This window comes from Maylandia zebra, linkage group LG4 (assembly GCF_041146795.1).
Source record: "Maylandia zebra isolate NMK-2024a linkage group LG4, Mzebra_GT3a, whole genome shotgun sequence".
Lineage (NCBI taxonomy): Eukaryota > Metazoa > Chordata > Actinopteri > Cichliformes > Cichlidae > Maylandia > Maylandia zebra.
Genome location: NC_135170.1, coordinates 21,315,007 through 21,336,514, shown reverse-complemented (window position 1 = coordinate 21,336,514; position 21,508 = coordinate 21,315,007). Strand labels below are relative to the sequence as shown.

Here is a 21,508-nt window from a genome sequence, read left to right as displayed (position 1 = left end):
ATTATCCAGGCCAGCTAAGCTTCCACTCTTGGTGTAATTAATGCCATTGAGCTGAAAGAGGGTTTTTTTAAAATCGCTGATATATTAAAAGAATGTTTCCGTGATTTCTCCACATTCAACTATTCTAATTAGCCCCAAGCAGATACTCTCTTTTCTTCAAGCTTGATAACTGTGAAGCGATGGCTTAAATCAAGTTTGAAGTGAAACTGAAAGGCCTGCTGTGGGATTTTGATGTCAATCAAGGAACTACTTGAGAAATTTCGGTTGCCAAATAGTTTCGTCAGACATTTGAAGTGAAACTTGGATGCTCTCCCTGATTTAGCGTTTCACTTTGTTATTCATCTGGGAGCAAAAAGGAAAAAAAAGTGTTGGCTGTAAAAAAAAAATAAAAAAATAAAAAAAATTATTTTCAAATAGCTCAAGGTATAATATACAACAGAATGACTTCTTTCTCTTTTTTATTTTGCATTTCTTTTTTTTCCAACTTAACTTTTTAGAATTCATGAGAGCTCATAATGGAGACTCCTCACCATCTTGTAATTCTAAATACTTAAATAGGGACCCAAACTTTCAGTTTTATTTCATGCAAATGTGACAGAGTAAATACAACACCCACAGGGATGTTTCCAAAAAGAAAATATATATATCAGAGTGAAGCAACAAAGCTTGGGTGTTGTTTGTAGAGCAACCAAAACATGATTTAATGAATTAACATATTTAGGCCATCTTCACACGCCAAGCACAGTGGGGCAGGAGGCCCCTTCAGATCTCAACAGCTTAAGAGGAGCAGCGCTGCGTCTCAGCCTGCTGTTGTGTAAGATGTTTATTGTTTTGGGGCTCCCCATCAGGAGCCGCGCAGGTCTCTCCGTCATGTTCCAACGCCCCCACGCTTCTGCTCCTTGATTGGAGGTCCACAGCTCCGTTCAGAGCTGAGGAACTGATTGGCTCTACACCTACACCATCACGGCGGTCTCTTTGGAGGCATATCGGCCCTCGTATTGCTAACTGACACATACGTGTCGCCCACAGGGGTAGCAGATGTACCAACTGAGCAGTGGAGGAACCCACATCCAGTGCGCTCATCTGACAAAGTGAAAACGATATCATCCCTTGATGAGAAGTAAAACAGTCGCCGGGTCGGGACTGAGAGTGGGCAAACTGGATGCAGTTGGTATGCAAATGTATTCCAATCACAACAAAAGCCACACTGGTTGCTATTATGGAGACACCACCATGAAAGTAAAGCGCTACAGACAACATGGAGATTAGACAAAGCAACATGCACGCCTTTCTAAGGAAAGCAGTGGATATAAATGGGAGGAATGTTGCTTTTGGAGATCAATGCATAAAATCAATTCTTTATGCACAGACGGAAAGCTGCTTTCAGCTGCTCCCTTATTCACAAGGGGTCACCTCAGAAGCTAGCTCTGCATTGCATCCTGACGCAACCCCAAAGTGATTTCTGTTTTAAAGTGGAGATCTTTCCTTGTCAGGTGAATGTGTAAATCGCTACACCGGCTTTATGCACAGACAATGACTTCAAAGTTATCTAGCTGTGGGTCAGGCGTAAGTCACTTTTTAAGGCAAACTCACACATTTTTCTCTTGTATGAAGCTCGAATTTTGTCTTTTGCTATCTTTGCTTTCTAGTTAAATGCAGGTTTACCAAACATAAGGTGATATAGTTCCCCTCATAGCCAAACAGTTTACAGGAAGAGTGCCAACAACACTTGGTTCAAATTTTTAGCATCTTTCTATCATTTAGGAAAAAAAGACAAGCACAAAAAGAACAGGATGTGTGGAAAGATTTCAAAGAACACGTGACTCGTCTCTTTTGTTTACTCTAACTTTAACATTAAATACAAAGTTATATGTTTTTTTACACATCATTATTGTTGACTGTTTTTGGTCATCTTTCAAACAAAGAAGGCATGTAGGTGGATGGTTGCAGAGCCTGATTGGTTTACCAGCATGCCAATACAATCAGCTGATATTAGCCATTTGATATTAGCTGTTGGTAGTGGCATTCATAAAGACTAATGAATGAATGAAAAGTGAAAAAAAATAAAGAAGATATTGGAGAAATCTCACCCCAACTATGACACGAGTGTTGATCTTGCATTGATTGTCCACCAGGGGGCGCTCTGGTGGACAATCAATGCAAGATCATTGATCAGATTTTTTAAAATACATAACATTACTTAATAGGTACTTGATAAATATGCGTTAAATGAAGCTTATTATATTAATTATGTTAAAATATGTCATTCAAATTAATCTAAAATTTACATAAAACTCATGTAAACATGTTGCCTAAGGGATTGCTAAAGTAGTAGTACTGGTATCTGGGAGGTATCTGACTGATATTTGCCACATTTCTAACAGTATGATTGTGCTAAATGTTAATTTGCCATTTCTTGATCTAACAACAAAGACAAAGTAGCTGTGCACACTTTCCTACAACTCCGTGGATGCAAATTGTCAAAACAATTTAAAATGAAAGGATATATAATTTCCACTCACAACACCTGCTGCAATATCAGCTAGAACAGGTAGTATGTTGTTAATTAATAACAACTTCTGCACTTGAGACAGCGCTACTTGGATGTAACTTGGCCGCAGGCTACAGTCAGTCACCGTGCAGACATATTGTGCACCCCTGTTTTCGCTCTGCTCCCTTTCATCTGCTCTGAGTAGTCACACTGTTTGCTCTATCGTTGCCAAAGCTCAACAGCAAGAAGCCAAAATGTGTAAAGGGCCTCTTTGACTTAACCATCTCTTCACCCTCACACTTCCACCCATACAATTACACATCTTCCTGTGTTTATTTAGTGTTGCACTTATGCCTTCACCTTTGCCTCCTTTTTAGCGTCCTTCCACCCTTTCTACACTGTTACCGCTTCTTTCTCTTTTTCTTCTTCTTCCAACTGCCTGTCCAGACATGGTGCTCTCCTTCCAAACATGGCTCCTCAACTCTCCAGATGGCACAGTCATTTCCACGACTTCAAAGGATGAGGAGTAGGTGGGGGGGGGGGGAGGCAAGAAGGGATAGCAGAGCCTGCGCCACGGTGGCAAGTGATCCAACAAGCTGATGCACACTCGCTCACACAGAGGACCGCTTTCAATGAGACGATCTCGTGTTGGAAAGTTCAGGGAACAGAAGAAACTGTTTAACACCGAGACATCGGGGCTGTGTCCAAGTCACATTTTGATGCTGATGTCTTCATGTTTAATACATTTTTTTCAATCCAAGCAGACGCACAAACATTCGTCACGTCATTTCCAACGCCCGTCCGCTTGTATGTTATGCACTAATGCAGCAAAACAGCCTCTTATGTATTTCTGCATTATCTATCAACAAGTGCACTCACATTACTGAATATGTTAAATGGACCAGATCATACTTTAAACAAGACAGCTGGTTTTCACTCTGCAGCTTTATCTGATTAATTCCCTTGATGCATAAATGCAATTTTTACCATCTGGGGTAAAGAACGTGTGTGACCTGTGACTAAAGCATAATCTCAGCTGTGTGTTTGCCGTAGGCACAAACAGTGTTTTCTATATATAAGTAGCAGCAGAGAACATTGTATAAGGGTAAATAAGGAAGAACAGTACAAAGAAACTAATAATAGACACGCTTTATATATTATATATATACTTTAACTCAAAATCTGAGAACACGCATAGGCGCAGCATACTGTCCCAAAAAAGTAATTGAGATTGCATTTGGTTTTATCTTTAGCATTACTTGTGGATACAATATTTACCGGAGTATACTCAGATACATACGCTCACTGGCCACGTTATTAGACACCTAGTGACTGTTCAACTGCTTGTTTAAGCAAATATTTAATCAGCCCGTCACATGCCAGTAACTCAGTGTAAGTCGAGAGGACCTGCTGAAGTTCAAACTGATCATCCGAATGGAAAAGCAAGGTGATTTAAGTGAACACAATTTGAGTGAAAGGTGACTGAGGTGAAATTGGCATGGCCTGAGTATTTCAGAAACTGCTGATGTGCAGGGATTTCCCCATAAAACCATCTCTAGCGTTTTACAGAGAATGATGGAAAAAGAAAGAATATGAATATGAGTGAGTGGAAGTTCTCTGGGTGAAAATTCATTGTTCGTGTCAGAGGTCAGAAGAGAATGGCTAGACTGCTTCAAGCTGATAGGAAGGCAACGGTAACTCAAATAATCACTCGTTACAACCAAAGAATGCAGAAGAGCAACGCACAACACATCACACCTTGAAGCAGATTTGGGCTACAGCAACAGAAGACCACACTGAGCGTCACTCCTGTCAGCTGAGGACAGGAAACTAAGGCTACAAGTCACATGGGCACAAAATTGGACAATATGGAAGGTTAGAAAAACGCTGCCTGGTTTGATGAGTCTTAATTTCTGCTGTAACATTCAGATGGTAGGGTCAGATTTGGTGCAAGTAACATGTAAGCATGGATTCATCCTTACTTCAGATTGGTGGTGGTTTAATAGGGTGGGGGTATTTTCTCGGCATGCTCTGAGCCCCTTAGTGCCAATTGAGTATCGTTTAAACACCACATCCTAATGAGTTTTACTGCAGATCATATCCTTCCTTTTATGACCACAGTGTGCCCATTTTCTGATGGTTGCTTCCAGCAAGCAATATGTCACACAGCAACTCATCAAGTTATCTCAAACTGATTAACTGAACATGACAGTGAGTTCACTGTACACCAATGGCTTCCACAGCCACCAGATCTCAATTCAGTAGAGCACCAACAGCGTGTGATGCTGTCTTATCAATATGGACCAAAATCTCTGAGGAATGTTTCAGGCACCTTAAATCTAAGCCACATGAAAACTACGAAGCTGTCAAGGTCAAACCAACTCACTAATAGCAAGGTGTAACTAATGAAGTGGCCAGTTCATGTATATTACATTCTGCCAAAATCAGTTTTTTTCCCCCCAACACAATAAATTTATGAAAAAAATAGAATGGGAATACATAAACACAAATGGGCACAACAGGAGAGGGAGAGAAGGTACGGGGTAGTGACGTCTAGGTTGAGTGTATAATGGTGTTGGTGTGCCGAATTTAACTCAGCGCGCCCATCTGACAGGATGTATCACTGCTGATGTTTCTCCATCACAGCATTTTCCACGTACACTAACCACTGCCCTGTACAGCGCATCGTAAAGAGCGCTTTGTAAATAACAAGGTGTTTTAGGTGAGTCACATCCTGAGTGTTCCTATGGTGGCCTTAAATAAAGTAGGTTACAGTGAACGTGCGTGTTCAGGAAAACGCAAGTAGATACGAGGTTGCTCAGCAAAAAAGGTATCACTTATAATCTTTTTATGAGTGATTCATTCTGCATTAATGAAATGAAAAAAAAAATGCATTGCGCGATAACCTCAAACAACATTACCTTTGTTATGCTTAGCAATAAACAGTCACCACACTGGGAGCTGCAGGGGTTTAGTCCCACACCTACACAGATCACTTCAGTAATAAAAACATTTATTTTGCCATAACCATACTTTGACAGGATTTGCCACTGTGTGGTAAGGATGGGTAATCACAGGAGAATTATTAAGAAAAAAAATGTTATCTGGAAGCTCTAGGCAGCCGTTAATCTGCCTGCGCCTACGAAATCATAAACTATCAGCCACGCTGGGAAAAGGATAAAGATGAAGGATTCCAGGAGTTCTGCTACATCACCTTTCCATTAACTCTCAGAGGCTGAGTGCTATGTCAGTAACACATGTCACCTTTAGCCAGCATAGATACGAGCATCACAATGACTGCCAGTGTTGTAGGAGCACAAGTATGTGACTTTACATGCCTGCCTCAGAGAAACAGCTCCACAGAGATTCCCTTCTGGAGCTCTGTGCATGAGTCTGCACTACCAAAGGGAGAAAAAAAGAACTCGTGCCTCGATTTAAAGCTTAAAGGAATCAATATTTGAACAAAAATGTATCTCAACTGTCCATTTTACTGTTCCACGTAATAACCATCATATTTTTAGTTTTCAAAAAGCAAAGCTTGTCTCGCTTGGACACTTTCAAAAACACAGTCTTTCTGCATCCGAGAACGTGTTTCTGTCAGCCTCCTCCAAGATGCATTCACTCCTCACTGACAATTAGCACTGCAAGCAGACAGCTCAGCCCGTGCACGCCATGTATATATATGAATGTTCATGCACATAACATTCCCATCTACTATAGCCTCTTAAAATGGAATGGGACGTCTGAGTTAGTGATTAGAAAATGTAAAGGTCAGGCGTGGCTGTGCAGATGTAGGACAAGGAGCACGCAGATCTTCTTGCATGACTCTGCAAAATGACTCAGTAAGTTTGGTGCAAAAATATCAACACATGCATGAGATGAAAACTATGTTAAAGTTGGTACACTTAACCATTCATCGCAGCTCATTTTATTATCACGCCAGTTTAACTGAATAGACATGAAATGTTCTATCATTGATCACTGCAGACGTTTTTTCCCCCCCACTCTTTCATCCTTATGTTATTTACATCCAAGAGTACTGGAAGTGATTCTGTGGTGCAGTGATTAAGATCCATGGTTTGAGGCAGGGCAGAGACACAAAACCCAGCCTCAGGGGTCACAAGCTAGTGTGCTCCCAGTGCCGAGCCCAAGTCTGGATAAATGGGAGGGTTTTTGCCAGGAAGGGCATCTGGTGTAAAATCTACACCAAAATAACATCTGCTACAGTAAATCCCTTGGGAAATAAGGTCCTTAAACACCGAGGTACTGATTGAGCCATGACAACACTTTAGTACTATAGTTGGATGACTGCACTAAGCAGAGATTGCCACTCTGCTTAGTGCACAGCAGCCTGGGCACTTCTTACATCAGAGTGTGCTGATGTCTCCACTGGTCGACTCCTGGTATTATTTTCTTTATTGTTAAGCAACCCAATTGGTGACTTAAGTTTTCTTTGACCCCTGTAATAACTATTAAACTTTGCTCCTACTGTAATATCTTTGTCTCCCTCCTTCATCGCCCTGTTGCCACAGTGTTGGATATCTAAGAGAGAAATCTAAAACTGGCAAAGACGGCGGGCCACGGGGGTGTTGATTTCAGGGAATATATTGCAACCTGACTCAAGAGACACAAAGTTCTCGGTCAGTAAAAAAGAAAGAAAGACGTTCAGTGTTTTCCAAATAATCAGAATAGTTCTGTCTACACTGGAAACATGTTTACAAGGGTGACGTTTGACACCCACACAGAGGGTGGTGCTGTTCAGCTGCCACACCTGTTAACAACCTGACCACTAATTGCCACGTGAGCAGCAGCTGAAAGTGGTCTTTGTTAATGAAGAACTGGAGTGCCGGTATAGAAAAGTAGCACAGAGGGATGTATTGTACAGGACAGAGGTTGCACTCAGGTCCTAGATCTAATCTGCTTGCCTTTAAGCCATACTGTCTGAGGAGTACAGGTTACTGCTTCTCAGCTAACAGTCATGGCTCTTGGACTCATTTTCTGGTATGTTTTGTTGATGTTAGCACAATTTATTCCAGTTACCTCTAAATGAGACTTTAATCTGATGGCATCGTCTGGCTATCTTACAGGGTTTCCTGTATTTCTTTACCATTTGATAGTAATGGTGGTTCACCAACTATAAAAGGTAGTTGCTTTTCTCAATTTTGACATTAAGCCTAAACTCTGCAATTTCTATATAAACTTTCTCTCACTTTACAGGCCATGGGCATAGATATGGATATATGTATCCAAATAAAGCAGAGCCACGTGACCTAGTGGATGATGGAGATGATGACATTTTGACCTCGGATCAGGGTAACCAGCAGGCTGCAGACAACCAGCAAGCTGGATTTGTGTACAAAAGCTATAACAAACGTTCGACTAAACAGCAGCAGACTCAACAAAAACAAGCGAACCCACAAATCGCACCAAAGAGAGGGACTTGTTAATGGTGAGACAAGACAATGGGGGCTAGTAAACCTTAATGAGCCACTCCTATTCCCTTGAAAGTCCAGCTCTGAGGTAGCTAACCCAGCAAAGCCCAAATTAGCTGCTGTAATGCCTCGCTCTGCGTCATTTGTTTATGCAAGCACTATGCCCCTCTCGACAAGCACTGGTCAAACTGCATACTATGAGCCTGCTTCATCCTCAACCTTTCAGGCTGTGGCACCTCGCAGCTATGAGTCCTGGCAGCCTGAACCAGTGAGCAATGGTAATGGGGTGGCTGATTCAGGTTTTGATTACCCAGGCCAGGACGTCGGCACAGTCTCCAGTGGATATAGCTATCGTTCAAGAAAGAAACCCAGTCTTGTGTTTGAGGAAGTATTTCGGTATCCCTCTGAAAACTCCCAGCCTCAAAGTACTGGTCCTGGCACTAATGATTATGGCCGATTACATGAGCAGGGGGTCTGCAACTGGGCAAACCTTCACATCAGTGAAGCCATCCTCTCCGAGTAACGTACGAGCCCAGCCTTTCTCTCAGTCTTGGAGGGGGGTTCTTGCTTTTTCGAAGTTCTTTGGAGGCAGGAAGCTTAAATTTAATAAGATGCTCCCCCGGCCACAAAATGCAGTGTTCAGCCCCCTGTGGGTCCAGGTTCCCTCAAGGGTCAAGGTTTACCAGAGTGTCATGGCTCCGTCAAGAGGTTATCAACCGATCTTTCATAACCCACATCCTTCAAGATATATTGTCCGGTCCAGAAGCAGCTACCAGAGAGGAAGGTATGTCCAAAGCAAAACCAGATACACTCCGGATTATCCTCCCAATGGCATGGAAGGTGTCGAACGGCCTGCACAGAGCTAATCAGCCGAACTGTTTGGCATGGGAGTACACTCAAAGATATGCTCGTGCTTATTTCAAACAAAACTTGGAAAATGCTGACCATTGAAATGGTTGTCCAGGATATTAAAACTAAATGTTTAATGTTTGAAATACTCTAACAGTTCAAAGTTTCTGATCTGCAAATACTAACTTCTGCTTTCTTGCTTGCAGATGTGCTCTTTGACAAAAATAAACCTTTTTATGTTTAAAGTGTTTACTTTCCAGGCTGTTTTTATATTAAAAAATATATATATATATTTCTCTTCATACTACTATACCTCAAACGATCACTATTGTGCAACTGCTAATGCTGAAAGTGGCTGTATTGCGCTTAACTTGTCTCTTCAGGCAAATTGTGACTGTCAGTTAAGGGGTGTGTGCCTATATACTGAGTCTATGGCTCCACCAAAAAATGCATCAGTGCAGACATGCAGGTGGTTTACCTTGGCATTGAAATCCTTGTTTCCCAAAGCCCCTGCAACAAAAAGACGGGGAAAGCTAAGCAAGTTGGATTCACTTTATTCCATATTGATTAAAACTAGTTAATGACATGCATTCAATTCGATGAAAGCTTGACTACAAAATGCCACAGGTACATTTAAACTTGAACACTGCAAATGGCAGTGACCGAGGATATTACGCTGTGTGTGTGCATGAGTGACACTTACCAAATGAAGTCTGTACAGTGACTGCAGAACGTCGGCTGCTTGAAAAATCTCGCAGTAAACTTGTGATTTTTCACTTCATGCACGTTTTTCTGCCGCAAAGCACCTTTGCGGGCGAATCTGTTCCCAACCCCAGCTGAATCATTATAATGTAAAAGATGGTCAGCCATAATTGGGGAAGGGGGAGGAGGAAAAACCCCAAATCAAAAACAAAAACTACACAATCAAGTTTGTGTTGTCCCGACCGATTTCTTTTGAGTGATTATCCCTGTCTCTTCACAGCTCTGGACAAGTGCTGGAGCTTTGCCTGCTGTAGACGGACCGCACGCCTTCCCTCTGCCTGGACCACAGCTGAGCGCTTCTTTTTCATTCGGAGTGACGTCGGAGAAGCCCGCCTTCACGTACCGTGGGAATATTTCACTCCAAGTTCAGCGCACGATTAATCAGAGGCGATTCTTGCATAATATATGCAAAGAAATTAAAGAAGCAAAAGGTGTATTTTTTATGTGTTGGAAGACAATTTTATTTTCTAGCAAAGTAAAAACATATGCTCACTAATGGTACATCAGAATGGGTCAACTATATTTAATTATCCCTAAAAGAATGCGCAAAGTGCACTCTCTATGGATTCGATTTTCTGTAAGCACCCAACTATTTCCTTATTTGCTGTACTTGTTAAAAACGACTCTATACCATCAGCTGGGATTCTGAAAAGTTTCACCAGTGCTAAATAAAAACAAAAGAAAAGAAAAAAAAGCTAGGAAATGGCTTTACTATTCTGCTCCTTTTTACACTGGAGTAAGAAAAACATACGAGGATCACTTGAAGGAAACGTCCATCACTTACTGAATGCAAATAAAACTGCGGGCGTTTAGCGCCATCGTGTGGACTTGAGCTAGATCTGATACATCCGTGGCTACAGTGCAGAAAGATTTGACTGCATTTGATACCACTCGGCCTGATATATATATATATATATATATATATATATATATATATATATATATATATATATATATATATATATATATATATATATTCATTCATGCCACAGGCAAAAATCTCCTTTAAGAATAGACTTTATAGACGTATCTTAAAACAAGCTGGAAAATAAAGGTGTGAGCAAACCAGAGACCACGAGCTGCATATAAATGATTGAATAAACTTATTAAGCTGTAAAATGCCAGGGACAAATATGTACACATACTTATGTACGTTTACGGACGCAAAGGAGACGTGTTTCTATGGCAACATGGAGACGCTGCATGTCTGCGGAAAACGGATGTTGCGTAGCTGGAGGACGCTAAAGTTTTGAACCGTTTTGAGCGGCGGAATCAGTGCTCAGGGGACGCCGCTTTTTGGTTAAGTTTTTACATGTTCACTAACAGTGTGCCCTGTTTTAGCGCGTTCTCGTTCTGCTCGTGAAAGCCAAACGAAACCGTAAGAGAGGAAAGGACGAGCGTTACGTTTGCTCGCTTTAGCTCGGCTAACGGTATTTGCAACATGTTTGCTAATGCACTGCTCGAGTCCCAGTCAAGTAGCTAATAATTAGAGTTTCGGTTTTTTAAATATGCTGGTTATTTTAGTTAATGTTAGCATGCTGCCATGTGTCGTAAGGTTTCCGCTTTGGATCACTGTTTAACTAATGTTAATATATGTAGTGTTTGTCAACAAAGCAGCACAGCGTACTCGTTGTTAGTGTCTTTTTTCACTTGCATACTTCTTACAGATCACCATGAGCAAATATGAGCTGTCATCGGAGAGACTGGACACTGAGTTTGACCATTTTCTGCTGGACATGAAGCCATATGTCCTCAAACACCCAAGCAAGACAGGTGAGCCGTTATTGCCTATGCATTACGCTTCAAACCGGGTTTAAATGGTAAATGGATTGGTACTTGAATAGTACTTGAATTTAATTCTGCTCAAAGTGCTTACAACTACAAGTCTCAGTCACCCAATAACACACACGGTCATACAGGGCTTTTATCTATGTCTAAATGCTTTAAAGCATCCATACGAGTGTGAATGTGTGTGAATGCTTTAAGCATTTAGACATAGGTAAAAGCTAGGGTTGAGTTTTTCTTCCAAGGAGTCTTCGACCTGTGGAATGACAGAGTTACCATCAGCTCGCCAGACAATCTGCTTGTAATATCTGAGCCACAGTCACCCCAAGTACAAACAGCCCTAGACTAACAACCCGTAACCCGCTTTCGTTGTTGTGAATTTGCACCGAATGACAGCTGTGAATGGCTATAGCCTCCACACTACCCTGTATCTGATATGTTAGTCATGTCATTCAGTTTTCAATTCCATTTTATTTATGCATCACTAATTAATATCAGCAGTCACCTCAAGGTGCTTACATGGTAATATAAAAGACTTACAATATAAAAAAGAAACCCCAACAATCAGCCGTCCCCTGTGAGCAAGCACTTGGTAGTGGGAAGGAAAACCTCCCTTTTAAAAGAACGATGCCTCCAGCTGCAACTAGTTGGGGGTTGAAGGGAAAGACGAGAGACAGGACAAAAGGCAAGCAATGAGAGAGAGCCAAAGTTGAATAATTACTAATGATTAAATATAATAGTGATGTATAAACGCTATTGCAAAAAAAAAAGTTATTACATCATGGTTAGTGATCCTTTCTCTCCTTGTCTTCTCAGAGCGTCAGCGCTGTGCCCAATGGATAAAGAAGCTGTGCGACCCAGCCACATGTGGTTCAGGTCTGATTGGTCGCAAGAACCGCAACATGTATGCCCGTTTGCTCCTTCAGATGCTCAAAAGAGGGGTCCTGGATGGGCCTTTCACCAGCAAACCAGAGCCAGGAAGCCTTAAAACACTTCCTACATACATGGTAAGAGTTATTGCTTCAACAAGTCGTATATTTTCCTGTGCTGACAACTGGTTTTAACCACTTCAGAAAGTTTGAAAACTGTCACCCATTCATTTCAACGAGTGAGTGTGTCCAAACCTTTGACTGGTACTTTATATGCACTATTGCAGTGGATTGTTTAAACAGAGAGTTTATAACTAGCCAACCGAACCTTCATCTTCTGAACCTTGTACTTAATTTTAATTTCTAGTCCATCTACTTTGATGAGCCACTGAGCAGCCTGAGTGTGGAGCACGGTGTTAGAAGCCTGCCCGACTGGGTGACGGGGGAGCTGAGTGGCTGTTCTGATGACAGTTTAACAATGGATCTGTTTAAGGACAAACCCAGTTCTACACCTGTTAAAGATCATCACAGGTATTGTCAATGAAGATGACCTACAAGGTCTAATTGTGTTGGAGTATATGTATAACAGGGGTAGGCAACCTTTTTGGTGACGAGTGCCATCTAAAATTTCCTCAGAAGTCAATGTGCCATATTAGCAATTAGCAATAAATTTAATAACGCTCTATATTAACAGTTACTGCGCTGAGCGGAGAGCTCCTGAAGCATTTGAAGTGTCGGAATGTGGAAATTTCAACATCGCTTGAAAAAAACTGCCAGCTATCAACGTCCCTCTCACCACTAGGCTAAGTGATTTTTAGCCAATTACAAGTTGAATCTGGTAGTTGGGGTTGTTAGCTAAGATACCATCATTAAGACGCGGCACAACTAATGTGTCTATGCGAGCTAATTTGCGATGTGCACCGCTGGCCCGGCCATTTATTTTTTAATGCACCCTCTCAGATTAATTCACTGCATGTCGTGCCCAGGGCTGGACTGGGACAAAAACATCAGCCCGGGCATTTTGACTAAAGACCGGCCCACCAGGTATTATAGGAAAAGCCATAAAGCCTTTGAATAAAAACAAATGCTGTTGTGACAGTGATTTACACTGTCTTGTTGACATATGTATAATTTCTATACGTTGTACATCAGATAACAAACTTTGGTTGTAAGTTCAGATAATTATTTAATAAAAGCTAGACATTTTAAATGAGAATAAGAAAGAAAAGTATTTCTTTGTGCCCCCCTTTCCCTGTTAATGCGCTACGTGGCCCCCCTGGCAAAACTTTGCTAGACCCGCCCCTGCACAGTTACCAGCTGTCAGCTACATAAAAAAGGATCCTGGTGTTATTTGTCTCTCAGAAACGGTTCATAACTTCCCTTCAACTCATTCATGTCACCTAAAAGGTAAACCTGTTTCTCCATCACCTGTTCAGCCCTGATGATTCAGTAAGGACATCTCCTGGTTTCATCTTCATGTTTCCCTCTGACCACATATCCAAACCGATATCATGACCAGCAGCTTTTACAGCTGTGTTTGCAGCAAACATCAGCCGATACTAGAAATTAGTATTAAATACATTCTAACAACAGCTGATCAAGCTTAAACGTGCTGTTGTTGTTTAGTGCGGCATCTGCTGGTTTCCTCTTTCTGGCGCAAAGTGGGCGATAAACAAAGGAGAAACGGGACTTGCGTCAGAAATACCGATCAGCTGATCATTGATCAGTTTCAAGATTGAATGAGAGAAGAAGAGGCAGCTGACACCGTAAAAAAGCAGAATAAATCCAGCTTTGTGTCTTTTCCATTCTAGCTGAAGTACGGGACAAACTGTGTTCCTTTTCAGCTCAATACAAAACGCGTGATATTTTCTCTGAATACGGGACGATTCCATTTTTACAGCACGGTTGGCAACTCTACTAACTAACCTTATGAATAAAATAAAGTTCACTATCAGTAAAATCATAGCATTCACCCAGCTGTATAGAAACTCCGTGATGCTAGCTAGTACGCCTTACGAGTTATTGTAACTGATTGTAAAAACTCAGCACAACGAAAATAAACTACACCTAAACTTGGTTTATATCTGACCCAGATAGACTGCAGGTCATAACTTCTTACCTGAAGTTCAGTTCACCTGACACTCGGACCGGTGGCCGCCTCGGGTCTCTCCTCCTCCTCCTGCCTCACCTTTCCCTCATCCACCTGGCCTCTTGTGGCAGCTCCGCCATAGCCACCACCAAACAACTGAGTTATTTTTACACATCTGCCAGCATCTGGCCAATCCACCATCTTTTATTGTTTATACCGTTACAAAAAAAAAAAAAAAAATCATCGGTGGCCAGTCCAGCTATGGTCGTGCCATCAGTTAACCCTTCGCGTGCCAACTGTGGCACGCGTGCCCAGGGTTGCTGACCCCTGATGTATAATGTATAATTGGAGTATATGTATATTTTAAGGATTCCTTAAAACATTTTTTAAAGTTATTCTTTATGCATTTTCATGGTTTACTTTCTTTCAGTCGGGACACCTACACTTTTTTTGTTTGTTTTTTTGTTTTAAGCTGATATTTCCATCTGTTAATTTATTTTTGGTGGCATGGCTGTGGGGCTTTCTGGGCCCAGGAAGGCATCTGTCTCCCTGCATGGAAATCTTGTAGTGAGGAGAGCCGCAGCAAGACTGACAACACAGAACAGAACAGGCATCAATGGGAACAGATACAACACTGCCTGAGAATGAAAGGTGGAGCAGGGATGGTAGTAGGTTGCAAAATGGCTTGCACAGCAATTGTGGGTGTTGCCTGGCTTAAGTACCTTAACATTTTCCCCTTAAACGCCTGCTAGGGGTAACTGTTGTTTCTCTTTTCTGAACTGAGCGGTTTCTGTCATATTTCAGGCTTGCTTCCAAAATAAAAGGCCTGTGTGTGCATCAGGAGTTAGTGATTATGATCTCTGCCTATATTATCATGCATGGGCATCCCATTATAGTTCTTATTGGGTATTGGGGTTTTTTTTTTAAAGACTGATGTTGATCAGTTTTACATGGTCTATTTCTTAAGTGGGTTCTTGGTTCTAGTCTAGTCTTGGCTTCGGTTGTGGTAAATTGTGACCTCCCCTACATCAGCTAGGCTTATTTATTCCTTTTTTTTGTTCAGTGTATAATTTGCAGTACGACACAATGAAGAGCTGTCAGTCTGCTTTGTAGGTTTCTCTAAATACAATACAGATTTTTAAAACCCCTCAGTTTTGATCTGCTTCCTGTCTGGAGTGATACATGATCAGGCTAGTATGAATGGAAATTAATTCAGTGATCTGACTGACCAGCATATAGAAAGTGCATACAAACAGATAGGGCTAGCGTTTGAAGCTGAACGTATTTTCTGATGTATTTCACAGGTTTATCAGTGAATAATTTGCAGCTTCACTGCAGTGTCTCCTAACACAGATAACAGTGTCTAAGTGGTTAAGGATTTTTTTTTCTCTATAGCAGGAAGCTGCTATGTAAATTACCAAGTGTATATTGAGACAATATAAATATTGTCTCACTGAAAGAAAGTTGCTGTGAGACAGATCTTAAGTGTTTTTGACAGTGCTTTTGATGCATTAAAGAACTGTTTGCATTAAGCTGGCAAGCTGCTTCCTCATTTGATAAATGAGCAGAATCTGATTCAGTGGGAAACAAACAAAAAGACAAACTCATTTGCATATAAAATATAATATCTTTTATCTCTTGAAAAGTTCAGTTGCTTATTAAAAAGGCAGCGAGACATCCTGGCAATCATGTCCTTTGTTTTCTATGAAATGAGAGTTCAAACAATAATTGGTATGTATAGTAGGATGATGGCATGTTACTGCATGATTGGTAAGCTCTTCCTCCTGTTTCTCCTTTTGAATTTAATTCTCTATAAAAAAGAAAGTGGGAAAACAAAAACCCAAACATTTTTTTTGTCAGATATATAAGGTGCTAATGTATAAGGTATTTATTGAAGCATTCTGTTTTAAAGTTCTTCTACCAGACTTAAAATACTGAACTTTGCTGTGAAACTGGATACACGCAGCTTTTGTGAATGATTGCCCATCGTATTTGCTCAGCAGCGCTGTCTGAAAAAGCCAAAGACATTGCCAAGTTGTTGCATCAGTCCGCGTGAGCTGTCCGTTCTGACTTTTCAAAGAGAAATACTTCAAAACAGCATGAGAGGATGAACCTCTCGTATTCTCTATCCATCTTTCTGTTCCTCCCCTCTTTACACTTTACCAATTGTTGAACTTGAGGTGTAACCCCCACAGAGCAGATAAAGAGAAGAATAAAGCTTGGTAGCTCATTAGTATGTTCTCCGTTTTCTTTAATTGTTTGGCTTTCATTTCTTTTTGAACATCAGTCAAATGCCTAAAAAAAATATTGACTTTTAAAATTGGCCTGTGTTTTAAAGACGCTTGTGCTGCTCAGGTATACATCTATGTGTATAACACGCCTCGCTAAAACATTAAGCATCCTAGCATGCTTTTAGATATTTCATCTGACTCAAGGCAGTTCAGAAGCTCAACAAAGTGACGTTAGTAATGGCTCATTGATTTTTCACTGCAATTAACAAGGAAAGGCAAATCACCGCCCAGTGGCTTCATAAACTCATTAGCATAATAAAAAGAGAGCACTGTAAGTGCATTAAAGAGAGCTTAATATACACCAGGGCACTGTGTAAGAAGAAGCACAGGCCCGCCGCTGCCATATTTAATTCAAAGTTTTTCTGTCGGCTGTGGAGTCATTATGATTAGGCAGCGTGGTAGTTAGCTCTGTCACCTCACAGCGAGACGGGTGTGAACGTTTTGAACAAAGAGGCCTGGTGGGGCCTTGCTGTGTGGCACAAGCATGTTCTCCTTTTGTCTTTGTGGGTTTCTTCCCACAGTTACAAAAGATCTTGATTTGGTTAACTACCAACTCTCTGCATCAGCCCTGGTGTCTTTTCCAAACTGTCTCTGCTCCTGGGCTTTATTTTATATGACTTGCTCATATTGTTTAAATGAGTCTTATCCATGTATGGCCATAGGCCTGTATCTGTTTGCTTAGTAGGTGCTCGAACTTGAATTACAGATGATGTAAAAGAAAACGTGTGGCTACCTTCAGTTAGTTACAGCCTTAGAGGGTGTGGATAGAGGGGATTTTTGTGGCAAGCAGACTGCTGAGTACCATGGTGTCTGATTAGGATAAGACCATGAAAGACCTTCAGATCACAGACTAATGTCCTGATGGAGAAAATTAGCCAGACCAAGAGTCCTTTTATGTGTCTCTCTCATTTAGATAAGATTAAATAGAAGGAACTCATCTGAGTCCCTCCCTGTGATGTGGCAGCATTTGATCTGTTTCACGCACCATTAGTCAGGTGATAGGCAGGGCTACGTTTAGCTTCTGAAGCTGGCCGGTTCGGGTTTCAATGTCTAAATGTAAAATTGTGCTGGTTTTTTTCGGAGGTTTTGAGATCACACACAAGTGGATGTGGCATGTTGTGTATATGTGTGTGTTTAGCTGATAATATTTTGTAGCATTAGTCAGAAATATTGAATTCCAAGCATGCTTTCCTCTTAAGCTGTGGTATTTCTAATTCCTTATTTAGCCACCAGATAGAGCTACCGCTTCGTATATAGCAGCAGTCCAGGTACAGCAATGCTGTGGGACATAAAAGCAGCCAATCTGCATTGGTCAGCAGATCATATAAAACATAATCTGTGTTTCATATAATGTCTTATGTTTAAAGATGTTTCATTGCTAAATTGAAAGGATGGATAATAAATCCTCTGCATTTTCTGAAGTCAGTTGTTGATGTTGATTGAAAAGCCTCACATCTCGTGCTCACAGGCCCCCACTCTCCTTTTGTCGTCCCCCCCCCTCTCCCCCCTCCAGGTGGTGTAGGGTTATGGTGGAGAATAGGTGGGGGCAGAGGGATGTTAGTGTCCCAAGGTCAGACTGCTTTAGTGAGGGTGCCCGAAGCCTGAGACCTGGACCCACTGGCTCTGCACCTGGAGGTCAGACTGGTGTATGGATGTCAGGTTTCTTTAATCAGCCAAGCTGCAGCTTCTGAAGGTCTACATGGTTTTCTCATTTTCTTGTGTGTGCGCGTGTGTGTGTGTGTAGCTCTGGCCTGACTTGCCACTGCTTTGATCTCTGGGCCTCAGACTCCAGACACATCTGATTCAATTATCCTCATCCACCTGTTGACTTAGAGGCCCAAAATTGCAAAGCTTGGCCCCCTTATCCATGTTCTGTGTGTGTGTGTGTGTGTGTGTGTGTGTGTGTGTGTGTGTGTGTGTGTGTGTGTGTGTGTGTGGACACATGCTTAGAGATGGAAACTCTTTCTTTTGAAGTGTCTTCACATAATTATTCACAGACTAATGAAACAATATTGGAATTTATTGTGAGTGATGTAAAGCATTCATTTCAGTTCATTCTTGACATCCACTGACTAGTTTCTCAGAAGTGATATTAGACTGCGCCATGTTTTTGTGAAATCAACTCTGCATCTACAGAAGCTGTAACATATGAAATAGACTCGAGCGCTACCGGACTTCTTCCAGCTATTAAACACTCCAAAATGAACTATTTTGTAAATGCTACATATAAAGAAATGGGACAATCATTTCTACATCTAATCAGTATGTTGTAACATCACCAGTGTCAATTACAAGTGTGTTATTAGATCAGAATCCTATTTACGCCACTCTCTTTGGTACAACAACTTAATAACATGATAAATACAGTGCGGTGAAGAAGTATTGAGCAGACAAGGAGGAAGATTTCCTCGTCATTTATTAAAGTGGTCTTGGTCTATAGTTCTCCAGGTCTTTTGAAGATTTTTTTCAAAGGATTTTTTTAGGACATTGATTGTCCAGTCAAATGTATCTGACCATTTGCAAAGGAATGTTCTTGTTTGTTATGCCACTTAACACTAACCTATAAATCATTCAAGCATAAAAAGGCAACAAACTAATGGTATGCATGAGTGTTGTCTAAACATGAATGGACTAATTTTAAATTGTATTTTTAGCCTCTTTGTTGCTAATAGCCTTTTGTTCCAGTATCTTTAGTTGAATCTAGAGCTGGGCGATATGAGATTTTTTCATATCACGATATGTTTTTTTCATTTCAGGCGATAACGATATCTATCACGATATAAGCCAAATAACTATATTTGTAAGATTTAAATGTGCCGTTGCTCACAAGTAAAATGTGAAATAATCAGCAGCTTGTTTTTATTTAAATATTTATTTCCCATAATAAGTTCAACAGGGTAGATGTACTTAAGGAACATGAGACTTTTTCAGATAAATAAAGGCAAATATTGCAAACTACACAAAAGGCAGCCGCTAAAGCGTTTAAGTTTCAAAATAGAACAAACGAAACAGACTAAATTGTCAATTCCACTTAGAAACAAAATATTAATTCTAAAAATAAATCTTAGTTTGTTTTACAGAAGAACAGACAAAACTGACTAACTTTTGTCAATATCAAATAAACTGAGAACTAAAAGGAAATTCTCAATCTCTCCTTGTTGTATAGCTTAGCTTTTCAAACAGTTTTAACAGTTACTTTAGTCTGACAAAAGCCGAATGACGAATTAGCGCTTCCAGTCAGAGACTGAGGCTACGTCCACGCGTACACGGGTATTTTTGAAAACGGAGATTTTCCTTTTTCGTTTTAAAAAATAATCCCGTCCACACATAAAGGCAGAAATGAAGGAAAACGCTGCTATGAACATGCCAAAGCAGCAGGTGGCGCTAGATTCCTAACCGTGCAGAAATATTGGCCAATCAGAAGTCTAGAAGCCTCGGTGGGAAAAAGTAAACAAAGCTGGGGCATAGAAGCAGAACCGAGTCGTATGTGTGGAGGGACAGTAACTGTGTGTGTATGTAAGCATTTAAACACTGCAGAGTAGAATTAACAGTAACAGTATTGTAGAAATTCATTTCACCGAAACAATAACGTGGCGCACAGTGTGACGCATGCACCAGTTTATTGTATTTCCAGACTTGCTTTCGGCACAATTTACAGTGCACGCTACTCTGTTTTTTGTCAGACTTGAAATAGCCGAAATACCTTCACACTACGGAACTTCTATGGCTCTTCCGTTCGACAATCTCTCCGGCATTGGAACCATCATCTGTTTTCTCTTCGGTCACGCTCGGTTGATTTTTCTAGTCGGCACACTCATTTCCTCCATTACGCGCTGGCTCCATTACCCGCTGGCTGCTTCCCAAACAAACACACGTGCGGCTTGGCACTTGTGCTGTAACAAGTCACGCCACGTGACGCTGCGGCTGTGATTGGTTCGGCTCTGCGCTACTTAATTTGGATTGGCTGACCTTTTTTTTTTTTTTTTTTTTTTTTAAGAGGACAAGAGCGGCAAGGTCTATCGCGATAGCTTAATTTCTCTATCGAGTAAAAGTTATATCGCGATACATATCGTTATCGTTCTATCGCCCAGCTCTAGTTGAATCTACAAAAATGCCATTGATAGACGAGTTCAGTAGGCATGAAATAGTATTTTTACACCAACAAGGTAATTCCCAAAGAAATATTAGCCAAAAATGTCGCATAAATCAGCGAACTATACCTAGATACTACACAAAGAGTTGATTGACAAGTCCATTATAATAAATGATAGGCAAAGCCACCAAAGATAAATTATAGGATAAGTTCTAATTGTCTAAACTTGTTGCAAAAGTTATGTAAGCGATTCTGTTAGTGATACAGTTGCACTAATTATCAGTTCAATGAGTTTAGGTTCATTTAATGATCTGTTATTGAGACCAAGGTCTCTTTTATGGGATGCATCATAATAAGATGATCACACATTTACCCAGATGACCTTAATTACTCACATTATGACAGGATATGGTAACGTTTTCACAACTTGGCTCGTGACTATAAGGACTCACCGAATGACTGTCAAGACATGCTCCAAGGTGGCAACCCCACTAGGGGTTAGACACCCAAGTTTATCTTTCAGAACTTAAGAAGCCTTTTGGGTTTTGTGAACCTAAAAAGCAGTCCATTTCCCTTCATGTGTCTTAGAGAGATTAGAGATAAAAACTTTATTAATCCCTCAGGTGGGTTCCTCTGGGAAATTCGGTTTCCAAATAGCACAGCACCGACAGAAGTTACAGACTGTGAGCAGAATACAATATATACACATATATAAATACAGAGACATATATAAATAAAGAGTATACAAAATGGATAAATAACATAAATAGGAATAAGAATACAAGGGAATTGCACATTTCAATTATTGAAGTCTATTGCACCGTTGAATATTAGCAAAAAGTATTGC

At 40.8% G+C, this 21,508-nt stretch overlaps 2 protein-coding genes and 1 long non-coding RNA gene across 9 annotated transcripts in view; 2 read left to right on the top strand and 1 right to left on the bottom strand.

The window, feature by feature from the left end:
- Positions 1-9,860, bottom strand: part of prkcab (protein kinase C, alpha, b) — a 117,005-nt gene extending 107,145 nt beyond the window's left edge. For both annotated transcript variants that reach the window (XM_004558316.6, XM_004558317.6), the window contains exons 1-2: positions 9,476-9,860; positions 9,251-9,282 (exon numbers count right to left, since the gene is read on the bottom strand). In XM_004558316.6, coding sequence (XP_004558373.1) covers positions 9,251-9,282; positions 9,476-9,642 — 199 coding nt within the window. In that variant the 5' untranslated portion in view covers positions 9,643-9,860. The remainder of the gene's footprint in view (positions 1-9,250; positions 9,283-9,475) is intronic.
- On the top strand, positions 7,328-9,020 carry LOC112434740 (uncharacterized). Its single transcript, XR_003024196.2, has 3 exons — positions 7,328-7,492; positions 7,579-7,634; positions 7,709-9,020. It is a non-coding gene; the product is annotated as an uncharacterized LOC112434740 (long non-coding RNA).
- Positions 9,861-10,715: 855 nt separating the features above from the next.
- Positions 10,716-21,508, top strand: part of cep112 (centrosomal protein 112) — a 137,846-nt gene continuing 127,053 nt past the window's right edge. For 3 of the 6 annotated variants that reach the window (XM_076883144.1, XM_076883143.1, XM_004558318.4), the window contains exons 1-4: positions 10,747-10,964; positions 11,202-11,307; positions 12,136-12,326; positions 12,556-12,719. In XM_076883144.1, coding sequence (XP_076739259.1) covers positions 11,208-11,307; positions 12,136-12,326; positions 12,556-12,719 — 455 coding nt within the window. In that variant the 5' untranslated portion in view covers positions 10,747-10,964; positions 11,202-11,207. Of the gene's footprint in view, positions 10,965-11,201; positions 11,308-12,135; positions 12,327-12,555; positions 12,720-21,508 lie in introns of all 6 variants that reach the window. The other 3 variants (XM_004558319.4, XM_076883145.1, XM_076883142.1) reach the window with 3 other exon arrangements.